Source organism: Episyrphus balteatus, chromosome 2, assembly GCF_945859705.1.
Source record: "Episyrphus balteatus chromosome 2, idEpiBalt1.1, whole genome shotgun sequence".
In the NCBI taxonomy this organism is placed as follows: Eukaryota; Metazoa; Arthropoda; class Insecta; order Diptera; family Syrphidae; genus Episyrphus; species Episyrphus balteatus.
Genome location: NC_079135.1, coordinates 61,689,993 through 61,712,490, shown reverse-complemented (window position 1 = coordinate 61,712,490; position 22,498 = coordinate 61,689,993). Strand labels below are relative to the sequence as shown.

Below are 22,498 nucleotides of genomic sequence, written 5' to 3'. Positions count from 1 at the left end.
GTTCTTCCTCCAGAACTAAATGATGTGCTTAAATATGTAATCAGATCAGTGAACTTTATAAAAGGCAAAGGCTTGATAAGTCGACTGTTTAGGATTGTATGCGATGAAATGGGTTCACTTCAACAACACTGCCCAACACACAAAAATTTTCCAGACTGTTGTTTATCATTTCTTACTAAATTTAGGGTGCTGATTCCAAAAATAACATTGTTGTTTTCTAGCAACTCTAGCTTTTAAACTATCCATACATGAAAAGGCATAGAAATTCATACAATTTTTTTTTTTGTATTTTTATTTTACTTACTGAACCGAAATACATATCATTCGAAACAAATTTTTCAAACAAAACTTAAAAAACGCTTGTAATAATAAAATCTAAAAAAATAGTATGAAATTACCCCAAAAATGTGAAAAATGAAAATGTAATATAATAAAAAATAGAGCTCCTAGAAAGCAACCAGTGTGAATTCAAGGCTTAGTGAACCCAAACGCATTAGGTTCGATAAAAAAATTTCTTGAAAATGTTAACAAACAGTTATAAAAGCATAACTTTAAAATAAGTACGAAATTACCCCCAAAATGTGGAAAACTAAAATTTTTCAAAAATTAGAGCTCCCAGAAAAAAATGAATGTGACTGACCCGAAACACATTTTTGTCGCACCCGTTTAGGAGCCCCCCAGGGGGTCGCAACTCACTCAATGAGACTCAATGAGAAAAGTGGGCTTGGCAGTGGGCGGATTCTTCTGAAAGTTATTCCAAAATATTTGACTCGTCTAGAGAAACAAATCTTGAAAATTTCATGGAAATCTTTACAGTGAGCGTGGCAGTGGGCATATTCTTCTAAAAAATGTTCCAAAATTGTTTACTCGCTTAGAAGAACAAACCCTGATAGACCGAGAGCCTACAGCAGATTTTGGGAGTGGAGGTATAACCGAAATTGGGTCATATGTATGTGTAGGTAAAAGCGTCCTGATAAAGAATGCGAAAGTCTGACAGGTTTATTTCACGGCATTCTATGGTTTATGGGGAGTTGAAAAATGCATTTTCCCAATTTTTGTGTGTCGAGTATATAACCACTTTAATTCATATAGAGCCGATAGAGCGCGATACCTTGATTTCAAAAAGTTCGGTCCCAGACGTTTTCGTTTTATTCGCGGCATTGCCCTTGCCAGACGTTCCCGAAAATGGTAAAAAAATCAGTTTTAGGTGTCGGAGGTATAACCACAATATGTTATACCAAAAAATCAGGAAAAATACCACGATTATAAAATCTGGGTCCCAGACGTTTAATTCACTGCATTCACCTTACCAGACGCCATTGAAATTCTAAATAGCATTTTCAGAAAAGAGTTAAGCAAATTTGTTTTTCCCTTAAATATCACCATCTGGTGGTACCTCATAAAAAATTATAACTACCTCTTGACAGGAAATAAATTAAGTCCAGCCGTTTTAACTAAGGCATTATCCCTACCAGACGTCCCTGAAGAGTCCCGAAATAGCGATTTTCATACAAAAGTCAGAATATTATTTCTTGCTTGATGTATAACCGTCTGGTGGTAACTCTTTTAAAATCACTACTACCTCTTGATAGAAAATAAATTAGTTCCAGACGTTTTAACCACGGCATTACCCCCCCCCCCACACAGACGTCCCTGAAGAGTCCCGAAATAGCGATTTTCATACAAAAGTTGCTATGTCGTTACTCTTCAGGGACGTCGATAGATAGATAGATAGATAGATAGATAGATAGATAGATAGATAGATAGATAGATAGATAGATAGATAGATAGATAGATAGATAGATAGATAGATAGATAGATAGATAGATAGATAGATAGATAGATAGATAGATAGATAGATAGATAGATAGATAGATAGATAGATAGATAGATAGATAGATAGATAGATAGATAGATAGATTCCGAAGAGGAAAAGGTAATATTTATTACGGTTTTGAAAAAAATTAAAAATTACTTTAATTTCATTGGATTTTTTTGATAAAAACTGAATTTTTGCATTGAAATAATTGATTTTCCCAAAGACTTAGGCAAATAATAAGGGCTATTGAATTAAGAAAAAATAACTTTATAGGTATTTAAATGTTCAACTTAAAAAAAAAATAAGTTAATTTTTTTTTTCAAAACTTCTATTAAATACTTTTTAATTTTTTTCATAAACTTTAATACATTGACATTTCTTTTATAATTTTAAATCTTATAACTTTAAACGAGCTAAAATTGTTTATATATATATATATATATATATAAATATATATAAAATTGGGATCTCGGAAACGGCTCTAACGATTTCGATGAAATTTTCAGGGTTTGTTCATCTAAGCGAGTAAAAAGTTTTGGAAGTATTTTTGGAAAAATCCGCCCACTGCCACGCCCACTTTTTTAACATATAAGTTTTTTCGGGAACGGCTCTAACGATTTCGGTGAAATTTTCAGGGTTTGTTTATATAAGCGAGTAAAAAGTTTTGGAATTTTTTTTTTGAAAAATCCGCCCACTGCCACGCCCACTTTTTTAACATATAAGTTTTTTCGGAAACGGCTCTAACGATTTCGATGAAATTTTCAGGGTTTGTTTGTATAAGCGATTAAAAAGTTTTGGAAGTATTTTTGGAAAAATCCGCCCACTGCCACGCCCACTTTTTTAACATATAAGTTTTTTCGGGAACGGCTCTAACGATTTCGATGAAATTTTCAGGGTTTGTTTATCTAAGAAAGTAAAAAGTTTTGGAAGTTTTTTTTTGGAAAAATCCGCCCACTGCCAAGCCCACTTTTTAAACATAGAATTTTTTTTTGGTAACAACTTTAAAGATTTCGATGAAATTTTGAGGGTTTGGTCTTCTAGGTAAATACAACATTTTGGAAGTATTTTCTCTTATATTAGTTTTTTTTTTAGCGAAGACAGATTCAACGATTTCAATAAATTTTTGAGGGATGGTTCCATGTGTTACGCATTGTTCTTTTTCTTTTTGTTACAATAACTAAACAAAATTTTTTAGATCATGACTTTTTTGATCATGTATTGAAACTTTTAAGTAATTTGTTAATTTGGTATCACTAATTATCTTTGTTTTACGTTTTTTTTTTCATTTTAATGCGACTATTGTTAACGTATAAGAATAAAATAACTCACAAAAAGCAACACCGTTGACCTAATGTCAATCTTATAATATACAGGGTGTCCCAAAAGTAATGGATCAAACGAAATATGCTAATTGGTGAACTTAAGGGCTCTCATAATTTGGTAACTTGTTCATCCCAAATCCTTACGGTTTTCGATTTAATGCAATTCTTGTAAAATTTCGAAAAATGAAAAATCCCTACTTGGCAACAGTACTCTGCTTCTTGCGCCCATTATTGATTTTTGTTTTTTAAAATTCTTTTACGACATTGTCAAATAATTAGGAACAATTAATTAATCAAAATATTTTTTATTCCATAAGCCATTTCGCTGCAAATTAACTAACAGTTTCAAGTTTTATAAAAAAATCTATTTCTAACTTTTATTTGCGACCAACACCGCAAAAAAAATTTTTCGGTGTGAGAATGGTTTATTATTTTAAAAAGTTGCCCTCTTATTGTAGTTTTCAAAAAAGTATAAAAGTTTCCAAAGTTGCAGTTAGATCGCAAAATATTACACATTGAATTCAACAAAACAGGGTTTTTCAGTTGGTTGTTTTTTGTTCTGAAAAACCCTGTTTTCTTGAATTAAAATAATAATATTTTGCGATTATTGATTAATGGCCGCAGGAAGCAGAATATTGTTGCCAAGTAGGGATTTTTCGAAATTTCACAAGAATTGCATTTAATCGAAACCCGTAAGGATTCGGGATGAACAAGGTTCCAAATTCTGAGAGCCCTTAAGTTCCCCAATCAGCATATTTCGTTTGATCTATTACTTTTGGTACACCCTGTATACCTAAGTAAAAAAAAGAAAGGAGTAAAGCATCCACTGATACAGAAAAAAAACAGGGATAAAAATAGTATTTCTTCATACAAGGCTAAACTTGAAAAAAAGCATAACTTTATATTCACCATCCAAAACTTTCTGACCCGAAAACTAAAGTTTGAACAAAAAGAGATCTCATTGCTGTAAGCATTTTCGATAATGCAGATTCCTGTAACCCTTCTATTCATTGCTGATCGTATATTCAAACTTAAATAAACTGGATTATAAAGTGGGAATGTGGTGTTTTGTAACCCGCGAAAAAACTGGTCATTGCAAACTCAAACCCACTCCAAAAAATTGCTGTTTACATTTGAATTTTTTCACTGAAAGTTATAACATTTAAGGATACCGAGCAAAGCTCGGTCACCCAGGTACTCATAATTAATATGGCCAAAAAATTTGAAAAATAAATGCAGTTCATATTGCGAAAAAGTTTTAAAACGACATGTTAAATTTTTTTCGATAATTTTTTTTTTCAAAATCTGAGTTTAATTACCATTTTTGAAAAAAACCCTTTCTTCAATTTACTTAATTTTAATTTACAAATATGAAAAAGCTTCTAGCTTTTCAAAAATGTATATTTAAATATTGTATGTGTTGCCGTTGTGTTCAAATATTTTTTTTTTGTGCTTTAAGTCAATTTGTGACAAAATTACATTTATCGCATAAACGATGGACGATTGTTTTTCACTCCCAATCTTTTGGTATTAGTAAATTTATGAAATTGAAGCAAAATTTTTGAAAAAAAATTTTCAATTAAATTAAAAAAATCAAAATGTGCAACAGCGGCAATTTTTAATCTATATACTTTAAAGTGCTATAGCTCATTCTTGAAAAATTACCGAAACAAATCAAAAGTTCGTGAGATAATTGAAAAAATGTCATTTTGTACTCACTTTGCGATACAAACCCGGGCTTCGACCAACTGAATTTGAATTTAATTAACTCATGGAATTCGTTTGTATATTAAATGAATACGGTACCAAACCCTTTTCCAAGATACACTGCCGCTCATCTGAATAGGTTCACATTTTAGTTCATCTTACTTTTAGCCTGTCTTGGTATTTAATGCAATGGCACATCTTTTTTATATATGTAACGAGAGAACATCTTTATGCGCTTAGTTTAGGAGAAAAAAAATTGTCTTGGGGCCTACCGTTCTTCTCACACGGTAACTAGACCAAATCTAGTCAAAAAATCAAGCATATTTTTTGGCTCATCTGAATAGGTTCAAAAGCAAAAAATGTTAATAAATGATGAGTTGCATGGGTCTGTTGGACTCAAAATTGTGTCTGTAAATAAATCTGATTGTGTATAACCTGTAAGGATGAAAACGGGTCGTGAAAAAATCTTTAGGCGCAGAAAAAATGGGGAAAATAAAAGAAGTCTTTGAATCAGCCCGAAACCAACGATGCATTGGGACAAAAACAAACGCAAGTTAAAATTTAGTAAGCAGTTATTTGCGCAATATCCAAGGGTATATTGGGACAAAAACAAACGCAAGTTAAAATTTAGTAAGCAGTTATTTGCGCAATATCCAAGGGTATAGAAACAACATTAAAAGTCGATGCAACTCAGTCACAACATGGGCCGATAGATGTGCAATGATCACAACAGCATGACTTCGGTCTAAAAACTAAGCTGAAAACCGGTATAAAATGCAGTTTAACGACAACAAAACGGGTTGTTAGAAGTGGTAAACATTTGAGAAGAACAAATCCTCGCAAAAATTACCACTTTATAAACCACGAAAAGAAACTCGCCGACAATAGTAAAAAAAAAACTGTGTTACAAATTGCAGATCGAAAGTTTTGTCGAAGGAAATAGCTTTGCACTTAATGACACTGCCTTCACAGTTATCTAAACACATTAAAATAATGCTTCTCTCTACGAAGGTCATAAAAATAGGAATTTAGCCCTCAGCGCCCACTAAATTCATTTTTTTTTTCCTTTGAAAAATCACCGGTTGCAAATTCGACTTTCGCGACATATTTTTTTTTTTTTTATTGTAGGCGAGTTTCTTTTCGTGGTTTGTAAAGTGGTAATTTTTGCGAAGTATTGTTCTTCTTAAATGTTTCCCACTTCTGACAACCCGTTTTGCCGTCGTTAAACTGCATTTTATACCGGTTTTCGGCTTAATTTTTAGCGCAAAGTCATGCTGTTGTGATCATTGCACATCTATCGGGCCATGTTGTGACTAAGTTGCATTGACTTTTAATGTTGTTTTTATACCCTTGGATATTGCGCAAATAACTGCTTACTAAATTTTAACTTGCGTTTGTTTTTGTCCCAATGCATCGTTGGTTTCGGGCTGATTCAAAGACTTCTTTTATTTTCCCCATTTTTTCCGCGCCTAAAGATTTTTTCACGACCCGTTTTCATCCTTACAGGTTATACACAATCAGATTTATTTACAGACACAATTTTGAGTCCAACAGACCCATGCAACTCATCATTTATTAACATTTTTTGCTTTTGAACCTATTCAGATGAGCCAAAAATATGCTTGATTTTTTGACTAGATTTGGTCTAGCTGCCGTGTAAGAAGAGCGGTAGGCCCCAAGACAATTTTTTTTCTCCTAAACTAAGCGCATAAAGATGTTCTCTCTTTACATATATAAAAAAGATGTGCCATTGCATTAAATACCAAGACAGGCTAAGAGTAAGATGAACTAAAATGTGAACCTATTCAGATGAGCGGCAGTGTAGCTGCTGCTCCCGAAGTCCTATAATCTTTACAAATTGACTTTTATGTTAAGGACATATACCCGAACACATTCCATGAAAAAAAATGTTGTCCCGCGAAAAATGCGATTTGAAATACTAATTTGCCTGGGCAAATAAGAAAAACTTAAAAATTAATATGAAAATGAAAATGAACACTCTCCAAAATATGAAAAACTAAATATTTCAAAAACTAGAGCTACTAAAAAGAAACCAATAGTCCAGATAAAATAGACATAAAAAAAGTGCAAATTTTAATCGACATTTCAATGCTCTGTACCAATTTTCAGCTCTATGCAAATTATTTCTGGGTTGAATGTCTATTTTGACCGGACTACAGTATGATTTTTGAGATAACTGAACCCATTATCTATAAACTTTGATATAAATCATTCTGGAAATTTCAAAAATTCAGAGAAAATGGGCGTTTAATACGCCCCCTGAATGGAAAATCTAAAATTCTCGATTTTTTCCTTGTATTCATCACAAGACCATTCAAGTTCCTATGATAACTGGAAGTGCTCCATAATTTTGATGATCTGTCAGTGAGTGAGTTAGTCAGTCAGTTACGGTTTTTGCAATTTTTGAAGTCCTATATCTCCGAAACTACTCATCCTAATTAGCTGAAATTTTATGAGAAGTTTTGGACCAGCTCAAAAAAATGAAGCGATTTTGAAATTTCTGGCATTTATGGTAAAATGGGGATCAAAAATGGCCAGAGTTTTTTCTTGTAAATAAGGGTGTAGTGCCAAAATTGCATATCATGTCTTCATTTATTTTCTTTATTTTCGACGAAGGACCACAATCTTGGAAAAATCCACGGGAATGTTTTTCTTCACCACGAACTTACCATTGACCTAGAGGCAGCTTATAGTAAATATTCGAAAAATCGAATCCTCTAGGCATGCACTGAAGATAACTCAAACCCAAATCATTTGTCTTGGACCTGTCTTATCAACACTAAGTCTAAATAAATAAAAAAAGAAATAAAATTATTAAAATCCTTTGATTATTATTGTTATTGTTTTCAACTGGTTTCCGAAATTGCATTATAAATCACAATTTCCACCAAATAGAAATGTGAATTTTATTTAAACTTTTTTGTGTCACTTTTTTTTAGTTGGTCTACAAATATCACGAACATGATTCGCTGTTGGAGAATGAAGACAGTGAAAATCTTTCCGAAGAAGAGCGAAAAGCAGCTTGGGACGAGTATGAAGCAGAAAAAACGAGACCACCTCAAACAGCAATGCAATACATGCCTTATGAACGGCAAAACTTTTTAGGAAACTATGGCAACCCAGCGGGTACTGTAACGTCAAATAAAATATTTGGATTCAGATCTGATATACTTCTGCGATTGCTTAATATGAAAGGTTGTCAGGACCACCCTGAACTTACTAGCAATCAAGTTGTTCAGCTTGTTCCGGAGTACTTGCAACGGCTTTATCTTGAAATGAATAATGATGATCCAACTGTAAGTCTTACTTAGTTAAGTTCATATTTTATTTTTATAAAACACTTAAAACAAGTCAACAAATTTACATCGTGGCATATTTTTTTTAACATTAACGAAACATCTTCTAAATATTTTCATTTACATTGACTGATTTTAAGAAAAGACAATTTATATTTCGAGGAAAAAAAAAAATGTTCAAATGATTGTAGAATAGATTAACCGCGAGAAATCAATTTTCGAAACTGGGTCGGAGGATTTTTTTTGCAGATTTGTAGATAGCCTTAATTTCAGCTTGATCGAATAAGGCTAAATGGTGCCACAAATTTTTCACTGTTTTCCGAAGAAAATTAGCTCTAGCTCCCAAACAGATAGGACTATTTTCACTTTTTATATATTAAATTAAAGCTAGTATTTTTACACATAATTCAGATGCTAAATTTGTCTTTAGTCTTACTTAAAAAAACTATACTGTGTTCTATTTAAATTGTCAGTACTGACCATAAAAAAAAGCTGCGATAAAAGAGATAGATATTAGTAGATATTAGCTATGTTTTTTTGACATTGATATCCGTATCCGTAGTTAGATTTAACATGGATAGAATTTTGACAAAGGGTATTAGTTTCTTTTGTCCTTTATCTTAGTGCGTGCATAACAATCTTAGTTCAATGTTGAAATTTGGGAAATCCTAATGCGGATAGGTATCCCAAACAAACACAGCTGATTTGGACCCATCTCTAAACCAATTTTCTATAGAAAGAAGCTGCTTCTTACCTGTGTTATAACTTTAGACTCCAGCTTAAGTTAGACCTGGTTTTAAAATACGACTGTGAGTATGGCCCAATTGACACCTATTCTTTAAGCACTGTAATTGCTAAAAGGAGCTTGCAAAATTGTGCAACAAATGTTGTATAAGGAGTTGCTGTCTTGTTGAGAGGTATACATAATTTTGACTGTAAGTTGGTTTTAACCACTGGACCTAAACTAAATATTTTTGATACGCGGCTATCAGTGGAAAAATATTAATAAACAGTAGGGTGGGTCAAAAAAATCGAAATTCTTTTTTTTTGATTTGGTACTCCGAAAAATCGATTGCTAGACACCTCATGTTTCTAGCTCAAATGAACAGGCTAGACACCTAGAATATACACACCAAATATGAGCTCTTTATAATAATGGGAAGGTCCTCCGCTTTGCAATTTTCCAATTTTACATCAAGTTTCTACTAAAAAAAAATATTTTTTTTTTTATTGAAAATAATGAATTTTCAGTGAACTGGAAAATTTTTAAAAATATAAAATGTTTTTATAATTTTTTTTTAACTTTGACCTCGAATATCTTAAGAATGGTTAGATTAATGAAAAAAGTTAACAAAACCTTTTTTGTGGAGCAATCAATTTCCAACAAGAATATGTCTTGCGCGTTTGATTATTATAATTTTTCAATTTGTTACAAAATTAAGAACAAAAAACGAATTTTTAAAGATTTTCTCGATTTTTGGACCTCAAATATCTATACAACGGTTATATAAACGAAAAAAGTGTATAAGGCCTTTTTTGTAGAGCGTTTAATCCTACAAGAATATGAAAAGAAATTTGCTAAAAAGTCAATAAATAAAAAAAATATTTTTTTAGTAGAAGCTTGATGTAAAAATGGAAAATTGCATACAATATATATAATTGAATACAATATAGATTTTTTTAAGTTAGACTAAACAAACTAAAAATCTAAATTATGTAGGCGTGTAGGAGGCGTTTTTCTTTTTTCATTCAGATTGAAGCTCTGAACAGACTTTGAACATGTCGAATATGCTCTGAACTGTTCCAAACACTTAGATTTGTTTGTGAAATATATTTGAGAACCAACCCTTCAAGCAAGAAAACCGAGCTCAGAAAAGACACTCCGACCTCAAAACGCGAAATACTAGGAAAAACGCGGTTGCACTCACACATTTACAACTTTTTGTGTATGAACACAAAGTCGAACGAGACTTCGGCTTTATTCTCGGAATGGAGATTTTCACCACACCAATACATATGCAATCGGCTTCGCGGTGATTATAATTTCCATACTAATTTGAGTCGAGGTCGGACTCACTTCGGACCCGATTCGGATCGAGGTCGGACTCGTTTGCTTGAAGGGAATTGACCTTTTCATAACTGTAAAACTCATACAAATATAATTTTTAACTAATTATTTATTAAGTTCGGTGAATTTAAGCACTGCAGTGACTACTTACATTCACTACTTTTCATATTTTGTAAGATGTTGCATTCGCTCATTCTTTTGCTCATTCGTATGCTTAGTGATCTTATTCTGATAACTGAATAAGTCTGAATTCGAATTGCGTTGAAATTTTCTACCACAGGTAATATTTTGACATTTGGTTAGAATTGGTTAAATTTTTTAGTTTTTGGTGTCCGAACTGCGTTTAAATAAAATGGGTTCAATTTAATTTTTAATTAAAATTATTTGACAAAAAAAATATTTTATTACAAATTGATGGTTTCATCTCGTGCTATACCTTTTTGTAAAGCCAAGAACTTATCTTTTATAAAAAAATTAAGTTAAGCCATTTTATCGCATAGCTTTTGAAAAACTAATTCTCATTTTATTCACTACGCTAGTGCATGATTTAACCAACATTTTAACGCAATTCGGACACGACCTAAGTTCATAAAATGTTCAGAATGAAAAAAAGAACAAAATAATTTAAGTCTACCTAAAAATACGTGTGATGACGCATGGATCCAATTATCGAAGAGAAATAAGTTTTGCGACTTCATGTAAAAGAAGTCATTAACACTCAAAACGCAAGAAAGCAGACACAAAGTCTTCTTTTATTTTATATTCGGTAAATGCAAACATGTAATGTCGTTTTCCTTCACTCCACACTGAGATTACCCTTTTAGCACATATTTGTATACTTTTGAAGGTTCTGTTTTCTCTCACGCCACAAAAAGGTTAACGAAATTTTACTCCGGAGTAATTTTAGTACTACGGAGCACTCAGATTTACACAAATTTGCACACGGACTTGCACACACACCTATAAATTTGGAGTTTGACATTTTAAAATTTTGTTTGAAAAGTGAAAAATGCAAAATGTGTTTCTTTGAAAGTTTTTTTTTTTGTTATTAGAGGTATTCATGCAACAGTGTAAACTCTTGGTAAACCTTCATAATAATTATGAACGTATTTTCAATTATATTACATCCCGCCAGATTATTTTCTTCCATTGTTTTCGTTAATTCTGCATTTCACTTTTTCCAAATTCAAATTCTTCAAAAAACTCCCATTTTTTCTGCGCCGATGAGATATTTTTATTTTAAAAATTTTACTAGCGACCGCTGATAAGATAATCGGCCCTAGCGAGGTAATCCGTCAGAGCGGATTTTTTCCGATTTTCTACGAATCGGAGACTTTTTGCTTCGAGGTATTTCTCCGATCAGCTGATCGGAAATTTTCTCCGACAAATTTCAACGCATGTCATTGAATGCGTTGAAGTACTTTTAATTGTTGTATTCTTGACAGATACAAATTATTTTTTTTCCGAAGCCCTCCGACAAGTTTTTGTTGCGGAATAAATAATTTAAATGTAAGTAATAAAGAAAACCAAGTATTTTAGTAAACTTTTGTTATTTATTATGGATTTTTGTGTTTAGGCAAAACGAAAAAAAAAAAACAAAAGTATACAAAAAGATCACCAAAAATTGTGGCTGTATTGGGAAGATCTGCCCAATCAGTTAAAATGAATTGCACCATGACAAAGGGATGTAGGTGAACCAAAAAAAGGATGTTCATGGCTATACATAAGTCCAACATAAAATAAAAGTATTAATAAACAAACAAGAAATCGCGGCCATTCGCGGGTGGAGGGCCTTACAGGCAAAAGTCTTTCACAAATAAAAATTTCTTTCACTTTTAAAAATTCTCCTGTTTTCTCGAGGTTTTTTTGCCTTTATTTGTTTGGATTCCAAAATAACGCGACACTTGCCATGGACACTTTTTAATTGTCTTAAATGAAATAAGTTCAACTCCTTTGTTATTCTTTGAATTGTTTTTTTCTTTCATCTGTTGTTTTTTTCTGTCATCTGTAATAACTAAAGAGATGACCTTCTCAAAAAAATGTCGATACTTTTCGATTCGATATTTTTTTTGATAGAAATATCGCAATATCGATTCATTTTCTAATAACACAAGGGCCATTTGCGGGTGGAGGGCCTTACAGGCAAAAGTCTTTCACAAATAAAATTTCTTTCACTTTTAAAAATTCTCCTGTTTTCTCGAGGTTTTTTTGCATTTATTTGTTTGGATTCGGACTCCAAAAATAACGCGACACTTGCCATGGACACTTTTTAATTTTCTTAAATGAAATAAGTTCAACTCGTTTGTTATTCTTTGAATTGTTTTTTTCTTTCATCTGTTGTTTTTTTCTGTCATCTGTAATAACTAAAGATATTTTTTTAATAGAAATATCGCAATATCGATTCATTTTCTAATAACACAAGGGCGTAATTTACCGTACATTGACATTCTTACTTATAAGAAACTATGAATTGAAACTCTCTAGTTATATGACAGTTTAAATGTATTTAGGTGTTTTTATATAAAAATATCGGAAGATATACCAACTTATCGATATATCGATATACAGGGTGTCCCAAAAGTTAACGTCGAAACGAAAACGGTAGATAGAGTAGGTGGTGACAGTTATCAGAAAAATAATTAAAAAAAATGCAGCCATATATTTTGGGAGTTATGGGCATTTGAAAAAAAGTCGAAAAAATGGTCACCCTGTGACGTTTTTTCATGTACCGTGATTACAAATCTTAATTTTTCTAATTTTTTTTCTTTTGTTACGGAACCTTGAATAACCCTGCTATCAAATGCATTCAAAAATTTTAACTCAGCTGCATCAGTTTTAGAAAGAATATTACTTTTTTACCTAACTTAGTACTAAAAAATTTTACATGACTCTAATTCAATGAGCCGTAGTGTAAAAAAAATGCACTACGATGTTTCGGCAAGTTGCCTTAAAAGTTGGTTTGTTCAATTCTCTTTTCGAAATGGTACAACATTGTTGGGAATATTCCATAAATAACCGAGATAAATTTTTTTTTCTTAAGAAATCCGACTTTTTTATGAGGTAATTTTTCCATATTATTCAAGTTTTGTACTCTTTCAGAACCTTTCAGAATACAAAAACTTAAATAATATGGAAAAATTACCTAAAAAAAAGTCGGATTTCTTAAGAAAAAAAGTTATTCAAGGTTCCGTAACAAAAGAAAAAAATTAGAAAAGTTAAGTTTTGTAGTCACGGCACATGAAAAACCGTCACAGGGTGACCATTTTTTCGACTTTTTTTCAAATGCCCATAACTCCCAAAATATATGGCTGCGATTTTTTTTATTATTTTTCTGATAACTGTCACCACCTACCCTATCTACCGTTTTCGTTTCGACGTTAACTTTTGGAACACCCTGTATATTGTACATCTCTATTAAAATATTGAAAGTGACGCTTGTCAAATTATTGCGATGCGGTGCGTCGTCGTATTTGTCGTATTATATTTTCCGATGAAAGATACCTCGAATGCAATTTTAACCTCCGACGAAGTATGCGTTGCGGAAAATCTCCGCTCCCGACGGAATATCTCGCTGAAACTTCCTAACCTGAGACCTGAGACATTTAAAAAATAAAAAAAATGTTACACTCATGAAACTTGGCAAAAAGTTTGCTTTTGGAATAAGAACCAAGGATAAATAAAGTCTATAAAAAGTTGGGAGGGGATGATGCTCAAAAATATAGTGGAAAAAATTGTTTGTGAAATATCATCATATGACACATGCTTCTAAGGTATTTTTTGATGCTGAGTCTAATGACATTAAAATAAAGTCAATACGATTGCTCTAAAAAAATTATTGCCGATTAAAAACATGGTTGCTTGTTTTTTTACGTAAAATATAACCGAAACCCATGTGAAAAACATGCTACACTGATGAAATTCGGGATGAAGGTTTAAGATAAAGCAGGGACAAAGAATTAAAAAAATTCTTAAAAATATTTTTGGTGAAAGGGTATTTTTTTGATAGGTAGAGTTATGTGTGAGAAAGGTATCATAAAAGCCGACTTATATTTTATTAATTTTTAAAACTTGGTTAAAAAATTTTAGTTGGTATAAGAATTAAGAATCTATAAAGTGTACAAAATTATTTTGAGTGAAAGAAACTAAGAACCCAAAAAGTCTATGCAAATATTTTAGGTTAAAGGGTGTTTTTTTTTTTGGAAATAGGGAAAAACCGCGACAAGTCCGGTAAAATCAATAGCATAAAAGTTACCCTTACGAAATTTATTAAAAATTACCATGGGAATTACGAATAAAGTAAAACTATAAATTTTTTTCATGTGAAAGGGTGTTTTTTTAGGTGTAGAAAAAATATGGGTATATTTGAAAAAGTGTGTAATACTAGAGTAATATTAGTGTTACCCTATTGAAATTCAGCAATTATGTTACTTTTACGATTAGAAACAAGAATCTACGGTGTCTATAAAAATGTCATGGTTCAAAGGGTATTTTTTTGAGTGAAAACAAAAATGATGGGTCACCCTAATGAAATTTGGTGAAAACATTGAATTTGGGATAGAAAGCAAGAATAAAGAGTTTTCATAAAAAAAAATTTAGGTGAAAGGCTATTTTTTTTCCAAGAGACCGTAAAATCTGTAATTGGTGCCAAAAAAATTAATAATTCATTTTATTTTTGGTTTTGATGACAAATTAAGCGTTTATACTTAAGTTCTTAGACGTTTTACACGAATCATTCCGTTCTCATTTCATTTATGTACAGTGACGGACAAAACAATAAGACCACCTCTATCACTCTAAAAATATTCTCTCTATCTCTTTTTAAAATTATATAAAAAGGCTCTTTTTACTATATTCTGCTTAAAATAAGGGAACTATTATGAAATAAAAGAAAAAGAACATGCACTGATAATGTGATGCAAAAAATAAATGTATACATTAAAAAGAACTCTCAAATCGTGTGGACAAAACAATAGGACCAAGTGAAGTCATTTATTTTTGTATTACCTAGGATTCAAATTTTAAACAATATTTTAAATAGAATACTCTTGTGAGATCATTTAATATTAGTGGAGCAAACAAAAAATTGGGAAAACATTAAAATGGGTCGTGGAGTCCATTGTTCTTCAGCCATGAGAGAATTTATGCATTAACTGACAAGAGAAGGCAAATCAGAACGGGAAATTACCGAAACTATTGGATAATTAAAAAAGTTTGTATTAAACGCACTAGAGCCCCCAAAAGAAAATTTTAAAATAGGAACAAAGCGAAAAACTTCACAAAAACACGTCTTAGAAATAATGCGATTGTCATAAAAAGACACTTTCAGGTCATCTTTGGACATTAAATTAGAGCTTAACTTGCTAATAAGTGAGAAAACGCTCAGAAGAAGACCATAAGAAAAGTAACTCTTCCGAAGAATCCCCAGGGAAATTTCACTCCTCAGCAAGAGGCATCGCAAAAACCGAATCAATTTTGCAAAAAACCTTTTTAATTGGATTGGTCCAGATAATGAAGAAAAAATGGCGCAATGTTCTGTAGCCCGACGAAAGTAAAGTCAAATTAGTGGGATCAGATGGCAAAAGATGGATAAGGCGTCCAGAGTACGCAGAATTCAAACCGCAATACACAAGACAAACGCTTAAACACGGTGGTAGAAACATCATCGTTTAGATGTATTTTGCTTGGCACGTAGTAGGTATAATTTTTTGGATTAAAGAAAACATGGACCAGAATTTGTATCCCAATTTCTAAAAAGAAGATTTTTTTCCCTATACGGAATGGAAAAATGTCCCTAAAATGGCAGTTTATGCATTATAATGACCGTAAATATACATTAGATCCAGTTGAAATATGGCTTAAGGGGCATAGAATTAATGTTATGTCTTGGTTTGCCCGATCGCCTGACCCAAGTCCAATTGAAAATTTGTGGGCTATCGTTGAGAATGTAATCGAAAGAAGTGGAAAAGATTAAAATCTTGTATTCCTTTGGCTTTTTTGGTCGCAGTGGTTGTAGTAATGAAACAATTAAGTAACCATTAGCTTTTCCCGACGTTTCGACAGGGGTTGCTGTCTTCTTCAGGGGAACTTTATTTTATCAAAATAAAAACAAATAATTTATTAACAACTGTGCAACAAATTTAAACAATATTGTAAACTTACGTTACATAAAAATATAACAAAAATTGTAATCTACATTAAAAAGCAAAGATTAAAAAAATAAAAATGAGCAAAATACACTTCAAAGAGAAGTTTAGTCTTTAATTATTACAAAAAAAAAAAAAAAACAAATATTTTAGACATTTACTATGAGACAAGAGAACAATATACGGATGATATATTTTGTGTGTCGAGCTTTCGGTTCATGTTGTTTTTGTCATTAATTATGTGCAGTGTTTCCAGTGTATATCGTTTAGACGTATGTCGTTCAGTCTGGAGAACTTTAACATCTTCGAAGTCCGGAGTGTGGCCATACTCAATTGCATGGCTGGCTAATGCAGTTTTTCCAGGGTTGTTGGATTTGATGTCCGACTTGTGGTTGGACATGCGTTGGCGGAGAAATTGTTTTGTTGTGCCAATGTAGCACAAATTGCATGGTTCATTCGGTTTTCCTTTGCAGTTAATCTTGTAGATCACATCTGTAGCTTTGTCTTTCTCTGGTTTGTTTTTGAGTTTTGTGAAGAGATGGCTGAGCGTCATGTTGGGCTTATAAGCCATGAGAACATTTTTGGTTTTGTTGACGATAGATTTTTTGAAATTTTCCGTTAAGCCAGGTACAAAAATAACGCTGTTATAGTAGCCAGTTGGACGATCATCTTTTTTGGTTTGGGGAATTTTATTTTTATGTTTGAAGAGAAGACTGCGTATTAAGGTAGAAGGAAACTCATTGTCTCTCAACATTTTAATTATTTTTTCTTCGTTTGTTCTGTGGAAACAAGTGTCACTTATCGTGAAACAACAACAATTTCATAGACGATCGGGAAAAAAATAAAATGATAACGTACACAGCACAACTTCCATCCATCTACGGCTTGCCGAAAATACACAAGCCTAATATCCCTTTACGCCCCATTACATCGTCTATGAAAGTGCCATGCTATGAACTTTCTAAATATGTAGGAAGAATTTTACAGTGCGCGACAACAACATCAAGCTACTCTGTAAAAAATTCTTTTGAATTTATTGAAAAAGCGAAACTTGTGAAATTTCAAAATAATGATGTTTTAGTTTCATACGATGTTGTTTCACTTTTCACCAACATTCCTACACAATTAGCTATAACCATTGTTAAAAAAAGATGGGAAACAATAAAAGAAAACACAAAACTTAGCCAAAACAAGTTCCTTGAAATTCTTGATTTTTGTCTCAAGGATAACAATTATTTACAATATAAAGACGATATATACAAACAAATTTTCGGAATGCCCATGGGTAATCCACTGTCACCTACCATCGCCGATTTAGTACTCGATTATTTACTTGATGAGTGCTTTGAAAAAATGATTGAAAAACCAAGATTTGTTGCAAAGTATGTAGACGACATATTTGCTGTAATAAATAAAGATAAAATTGAAGACGTTCTTAGATCCCTCAACGGTTTTCATCCTAAAATACAATTCACCATCGAAATGGAGAAAAATTTTGAAATAGCGTTTCTTGATGTAAAAATTCGACGGCAAAACGATTCTCTTATGTTCAATTGGCACCAAAAAGACACGGCATCAGGAAGATTAATCAATTTTCGTTCCAACCATCCGAAACACATAATTCTAAATACAGCTTCCAACTTAATAAGTAAGATTTTCACGATAAGTGACACTTGTTTCCACAGAACAAACGAAGAAAAAATAATTAAAATGTTGAGAGACAATGGGTTTCCTTCTACCTTAATACGCAGTCTTCTCTTCAAACATAAAAATAAAATTCCCCAAACCAAAAAAGATGATCGTCCAACTGGCTACTATAACAGCGTTATTTTTGTACCTGGCTTAACGGAAAATTTCAAAAATTCTATCGTCAACAAAACCAAAAATGTTCTCATGGCTTATAAGCCCAACATGACGCTCAGCCATCTCTTCACAAAACTCAAAAACAAACCAGAGAAAGACAAAGCTACAGATGTGATCTACAAGATTAACTGCAAAGGAAAACCGAATGAACCATGCAATTTGTGCTACATTGGCACAACAAAACAATTTCTCCGCCAACGCATGTCCAACCACAAGTCGGACATCAAATCCAACAACCCTGGAAAAACTGCATTAGCCAGCCATGCAATTGAGTATGGCCACACTCCGGACTTCGAAGATGTTAAAGTTCTCCAGACTGAACGACATATCGTTTAATATACACTGGAAACACTGCACATCATTAATAACAAAAACAACATGAACCGAAAGCTCGACACACAAAATATATCATCCGTATATTGTTCTCTTGTCTCATAGTAAATGTCTAAAATATTTGTTTTTTTTTTTGTAATAATTAAAGACTAAACTTCTCTTTGAAGTGTATTTTGCTCATTTTTATTTTTTTAATCTTTGCTTTTTAATGTAGATTACAATTTTTGTTATATTTTTATGTAACGTAAGTTTACAATATTGTTTAAATTTGTTGCACAGTTGTTAATAAATTATTTGTTTTTATTTTGATAAAATAAAGTTCCCCTGAAGAAGACAGCAACCCCTGTCGAAACGTCGGGAAAAGCTAATGGTTACTTAATTGTTTCATTACTACAACCACTGCGACCAAAAAAGCCAAAGGAATACAAGATTTTAATCTTTTCCACTTCTTTCGATTATAAACTCTAAATTGGTCAATAAATCATCTTTAATATCGTTGAGAACTCATTGGGTGCAAAAAAGTCGAGAAATAAGGTTGAGTTGGCAAAAACTTCAAGAGACTTGGTATGTAATACCGAGACGAACTTCTCGCAAATTAGTGGAATTAAAGCCTCCAAAAGTATGTGCGGTGATGGTAAATAAGGGCTTGACGACAATTTATTGGTTTTGACCAGAAAAAGAATTGAAATATGAAATAATTTCCATTTTTTGAGTAGTGGTCTTGACCGCTTTAGAAATCAATTTATTTTCGTATTTATTTATTTTTTCTATTTAAACAAAAAATCTTGTTAGATAATGAATTGATTTAAGTTCCTGATACTGTAAATTTTATATTAATAATTTTTTTTCTTTTAAAAACAATAGGTGTGTTTTTTATTACCACCGGTCTTAACTGGACAAAAAAAAAACGCCTCGGGGCTTAACCTGAAATCTTGGCAGCACTGTATAATGAATGTTCCGAAAACAGCAGACACAACAAAAATTTAGAGTTGTCATATTTTTCGCTTTCGTCTTTTTCTTGTATTTTTCATGTACACTCCGCTTCAACTGAATAAGCACACAAATTTTCAAAGGTATTTTTTCCATTTTTTCCTAAGATTAAGCTTTCATGTATTATTTGATGATGTTTACAGTTAGTCTGCGATGTTGAGAAACCAAATCAGAAAGAATAATTCTCAAAGTACCGCTATTTTTTTTCGTGTTCTCTTACAAAGCGTCCCATATGGAAAAATGCAGTTTTTTTTTGCGTCAACTGAATAGACACACGGTCTTTCAAGGTCAATATCTTCGTTGTTTATGAGAGTTTTGAGGTGTTTGGCATACCAAATCAAAGGTTGAAATGTTCGCAGTGAGATTTTGTCATTTAATTAAAATTAAAAAAAAAGTAGTAGATTAAAAGCTTTGAATACTGTCGACAGAGCTATAAAATTAATTTGTTAACGGAACAAGTACTGACCGGGTCTGCTATAGCTACCAAAATTGATCGGAGTTTTAGTGTGTTGCCTATTCGTACCTCAAAAATGAAAGTTCGTACAGCAAAAATATGAATTAAGGTAAAAAACGGCAAAAATAGCAGTTAATCGACGAGAAATTTTGAGATCTGCCTCCAATTCATTTGACTCTGGGGCAAAAATCAAACAAAAAGCTGGTGTTTCTGCAAGTGTTTCAACACTCCGCAGAGTAATTAACAGCACGGATTATTTTAACCCATTAAAAGTCCAAAAGAAACCAACTTTAAACAAGCAACAAAAAGGTATTCGTTTAGAATTTTCTAGACTCCATATGAGCTGGAAAAATGAGTGACTCAAAGTGGTTTTTTTCGTTTGAAAAAGGTCAATTTTGATGGATTCATAATTGAAGTCATCGGGGCCATCAAAATTGACCTTTTTCAAACGAAAAAAACCACTTTGAGTCACTCATTTTTCCAGCTCATATGGAGTCTAGAAAATTCTAAACGAATACCTTTTTGTTGCTTGTTTAAAGTTGGTTTCTTTTGGACTTTTAATGGGTTAAAATAATCCGTGCTGTTAATTACTCTGCGGAGTGTTGAAACACTTGCAGAAACACCAGCTTTTTGTTTGATTTTTGCCCCAGAGTCAAATGAATTGGAGGCAGATCTCAAAATTTCTCGTCGATTAACTGCTATTTTTGCCGTTTTTTACCTTAATTCATATTTTTGCTGTACGAACTTTCATTTTTGAGGTACGAATAGGCAACACACTAAAACTCCGATCAATTTTGGTAGCTATAGCAGACCCGGTCAGTACTTGTTCCGTTAACAAATTAATTTTATAGCTCTGTCGACAGTATTCAAAGCTTTTAATCTACTACTTTTTTTTTAATTTGAATTAAATGACAAAATCTCACTGAGAACATTTCAACCTTTGATTTGGTAGCCAAACACCTCAAAACTCTCATAAACAACGAAGATATTGACCTTGAAAGACCGTGTGTCTATTCAGTTGACGCAAAAAAAAACTGCATTTTTCCATATGGGACGCTTTGTAAGAGAACACGAAAAAAAATAGCGGTACTTTGAGAATTATTCTTTCTGATTTGGTTTCTCAACATCGCAGGCTAACTGTAAACATCATCAAAAAATACATGAAAGCTCAATCTTAGGAAAAAATGGACAAAATACCTTTGAAAAATTGTGTGCTTATTCAGTTGAAGCGGAGTGTATGTTTTACAAACAGATATGAAAATGTATGCTAGCAAAACTAATTAAATACATTTTGTCCTTCCAAGCGTCAGTTTTCACGTTTGTTAACAAATTCTAAACAATTTATAAAAAAATTAGTTTGGTAGCACAGATTTAAAACTGTTCCAAAAGTTAAGCCCAGAGAAATCTCCGGGCTAAACAGCTAAGCCCAAGGGGCTAAGGTGTTGTTGTATTTAACATGTAAATTGCTTAGCCCAGACTGCGTTTTTTTTGTCCAGTTAAGACCGGTTGTAATAAAAAACACACCTAATGAAAAATGTGTGTTTTATGATTTGTTTTTAAAGTAAGACGAAATGGTCTTATTGTTTTGTCCATCCATAAAAACAATTGTTTTGAATTCTATCATATATGCATTTCTTTTTCAGTTATATATGGAACTTGTTGAATTACACAAAAGCTTAGAAGCCCCAGGTGGAATGTATATGAATCCACTGCTCTTTGCAAACCAAACTCCAGCCCCTGCTCCTTATATGGCTCCTTATAGTGCACCTTATGGTCAGGTAAGAGATTTCGTCGTTATAGTTTTTAGCTTCATTTTAATATCTTTTCTTTTTAGATGCACCCAAGTACATCAAATTTTAACAGCAGTGAGGTGTATGAAGTGGACTGATTACGTTTAATGGAACATAGTGGCAAATAAGCGAACTTATTACCGCTTCAATAATTATTATAATGAATAATATTTATTTAATTTTTTTTTATTATTTCGATAAGTTTATTTAGAAATAATAAACATTTCATATTATTTCCATGAGCATATAATATGTTCAAAAATTATACCGTTGTTTAAACAATAATTGATTCAACTTGTTAAGCCAATGCTCTCCTTACTTCGATTGTCGTCTAACATTACATTTAGGTCTCTATTGGTTAAAAAGAACAGTGCTGTAAATGAAAGTAAAGGTAGAATCCACTTTAAATCTTTTATTTTTTCTTTGGTAATAAAATCGCAACGCGTGCCATCAGTTTCTATTAGTTAAGAAGAACGGTGTTGTGAAGAAAGTACATATAAGGTTATCTTTACCTCATATGTACTTTCTTCACAACACCGTTCTTCTTAACTAATAGAAACTGAAGATTCTCCGATATGTCAATCGGAACGGATACCTTGATAGAAAATTCCCCGAGCGAGGCTTGAACCACGACCTAGGGGTTGGGAGGCCGACGCATTTTTTTTAATTTGGAATCGTTTTTTATACAATGT

At 32.2% G+C, this 22,498-nt stretch overlaps 1 protein-coding gene across 9 annotated transcripts in view; it reads left to right on the top strand.

Moving 5' to 3' along the window:
• LOC129911733 (transcriptional regulator ATRX homolog) overlaps window positions 1–22,071 on the top strand; it is an 89,558-nt gene extending 67,487 nt beyond the window's left edge. For all 9 annotated transcript variants that reach the window (XM_055989627.1, XM_055989624.1, XM_055989626.1 and 6 more), the window contains 3 exons: window positions 7,809–8,165; window positions 21,660–21,794; window positions 21,851–22,071. In XM_055989627.1, coding sequence (XP_055845602.1) covers window positions 7,809–8,165; window positions 21,660–21,794; window positions 21,851–21,904 — 546 coding nt within the window. In that variant the 3' untranslated portion in view covers window positions 21,905–22,071. The remainder of the gene's footprint in view (window positions 1–7,808; window positions 8,166–21,659; window positions 21,795–21,850) is intronic.
• The last annotated feature ends 427 nt before the right edge of the window (window positions 22,072–22,498 follow it).